The sequence below is a fragment of the Humulus lupulus genome, chromosome 2 (assembly GCF_963169125.1).
Source record: "Humulus lupulus chromosome 2, drHumLupu1.1, whole genome shotgun sequence".
NCBI lineage: Eukaryota > Viridiplantae > Streptophyta > Magnoliopsida > Rosales > Cannabaceae > Humulus > Humulus lupulus.
The window spans coordinates 116,008,647-116,011,071 of NC_084794.1; the positions used below are offsets into that span (position 1 = coordinate 116,008,647).

Genomic DNA, 2,425 nt, shown 5'->3' on the forward strand with positions numbered 1-2,425 from the left:
GAAACCCAATCCACTCTTTTTTCATTTTGTATTGTTACAATATCATCTATAATTAAATATTACAACAATCTCTGTTAATTAATGTTGCAACCTTTACTCTCTCGATTACAAATATTTTTAATTCATAAATTTCAAAATATCGTTAATTTCATTATCCCGAAAAAGGGTTTAGCTTCACTTAAACATTTAATCCATTCGTTAAATCATTAATTATTTTTATATTTTTGTTTTTTGTGTTAGCCTTATGATGTTTTTATAGTTTGTTGATGGGCTTATTATGCCCTTGTTTAGCTTTTACTAAACAATCTTCATAGGATTGAGAAATCTTCATATGTCTGACCTGGACTAATGATAGCTCAAGACTGAGACTAACTATATAGCTAATAGTCAAATACGTCACATTCTTTATTAATCTATCTTTCATTATTATTATGTACATAATCATATGTAATCATCTCCCTACGTATTGTCTTTAATTTCCAACACTAATTCTAAGTTTTAATTTCAAAATTCAAGTCAATGACTAAGAGAGAAAAAAAAAGTGCTAATTTTAGTGTTGGAGTACTTGGTCGTTCACATGGAGAATTCAAAGTTGTTAATATATAGTAATAATTTGTTGGAAATGGTTGGTATTTAAATTTTTAAGAGGACTATAAAATTGATGAAATCCAAAAGCAACATTCCTTCTTCATTTTTTTTTTTAAAAAAAAACTCTAGACCTTAAAAATTACAAAAATGTGTCTCAAACGAAACAAAAATGCAATCATCTCTTTACTAGTATTTTTGACAATTTCAGTCACTGTCAATTGTCTCACCTTTGATGTGACCAAATATGATGGAAGGCCCAATTCTGATATCACTCAGGTAACCGCATTTATTAGTTATGTACAATGAAATTTTTTAAACAAAGTTTAACTATCACATTAATTTGCAAATAAATCATTTAAAAGAATATACCTATAATATATTTATATATATATACATATATATATATATATGTATATATGGTATTTATTAGGCTATAACCAATGCTTGGAAAGACGCTTGTGCGGCACCAACTTCAGCTAAGCTCGTGATTCCGAAAGGGATATACAAATCAAGGAAAGGATTTTTCTTTGGACCATGCAAATCACCTATAGAGTTTCAGCTTGAAGGCACATTGCAGGCCCCGTCGACAGCCAACGGCTTCCTAAAGGGCGACGGATGGGTTACTTTTGAGCGTATCAACAAGCTATCCGTGTACGGTGGTGGAACTTTCGACGGTCAAGGAAAAGATAGTTGGGGAAAGCATTGCAACAGGACTAATTATTGCAGTAAACTCCCCATTGTGAGTAGCATATATATATATAAGTGAAAAAATAGAAAAAAAACAGTCATTTCACTCATGATCTTGTCTATTGATATGATTGTATTTTAATATGTTATTATAACAACAAGCAGAATATTAGGTTGAACTATGTGACCAATTCTGTGATCAAGAGTGTAACATCCCTAGACAGCAAACAATTTCACTATACAGTTTTGGGAGGAGAGAACCTGTCCTTCAAAAATCTCAAAATATTAGCACCTGCCGACAGCTGGACGACTGATGGAATCCACATTGGGCGTTCGAACAACATCACCATCACGGAGTCGATAATTCAAACTGGGGATGACTGCATCTCAATCGGGGATGGTACCAAGAAGTTGACCATAACGAAAGTTACATGCGGACCGGGCCACGGAATCAGTATTGGGAGTCTTGGAAGGTACAAAAATGAACTCCCTGTGCAAGGTATCAGTGTCAGGAACTGCACATTCAAGGGCACCTCAAACGGAGTTAGGATCAAGACATGGCAAGGTTCTCCCGAGGGCGTTGCAACAGACATGCACTTTGAGAACCTCATCATGTACAATGTTGAAAACCCGATCGTCATCGACCAAGAGTATTGCCCATGTGTCACAGGGTTAATTTTCTCACTCACAAATTTTCCCCGCGATGGCCTAGATTCCTCAATCTAGTCAGCCAACCCAACACTCAGTTTCACACACTCACTCACTCACGTTCGAGGTTTGTCCAGCGTTCACTCAACAACTCACTCTCGTTATCAAGTAAATAAAACACAATGCACACAATATACAGGAATCCCTCCCAACCTTGTTATTTCACACAATATCAAGGATACAATATGTTTCAGCGCTGGACATCACATCCCGATGTCTCAGACGTCCAAGCCATAAATAACATGCCAACAGTGGCAATGGTTGACAACCCCAACCACCTAGGTGTCTGCTGGACCAACCAGCACCAAGCTCAGGGGACATCAACTGTTGGCATCTCCTCGAAGGGTCGCGACGTTCCACTTGAATCGTCCTCAGATCTTCCCTAATAACCGTCATGCAACCTGCCCAATCGCACCTGTTCGTAGGGACACCACCATCAGAC

General features: G+C 36.9%; 1 protein-coding gene across 1 annotated transcript; it reads left to right on the top strand.

Annotated features, from left to right (window-relative positions):
* The first annotated feature begins 735 nt into the window (after nt 1–735).
* LOC133814643 (polygalacturonase-like) lies at nt 736–2,001 on the top strand. The gene is made up of 3 exons (XM_062247578.1): nt 736–864; nt 1,019–1,327; nt 1,441–2,001. The coding sequence occupies exons 1-3, from the start codon at nt 736–738 to the stop codon at nt 1,999–2,001; spliced, it is 999 nt and encodes a 332-aa protein (XP_062103562.1).
* The last annotated feature ends 424 nt before the right edge of the window (nt 2,002–2,425 follow it).

Bases quoted from the DNA above. Each gene is read 5' to 3' on its own strand.
- LOC133814643 (XM_062247578.1), top strand. From the start codon at position 736: ATGTGTCTCAAACGAAACAAAAATGCAATCATCTCTTTACTAGTATTT. The intron at 865-1,018 runs GTAACCGCATTT...GGTATTTATTAG, and splicing joins CCAATTCTGATATCACTCAG to GCTATAACCAATGCTTGGAA. The intron at 1,328-1,440 runs GTGAGTAGCATA...AACAACAAGCAG, and splicing joins ATTGCAGTAAACTCCCCATT to AATATTAGGTTGAACTATGT.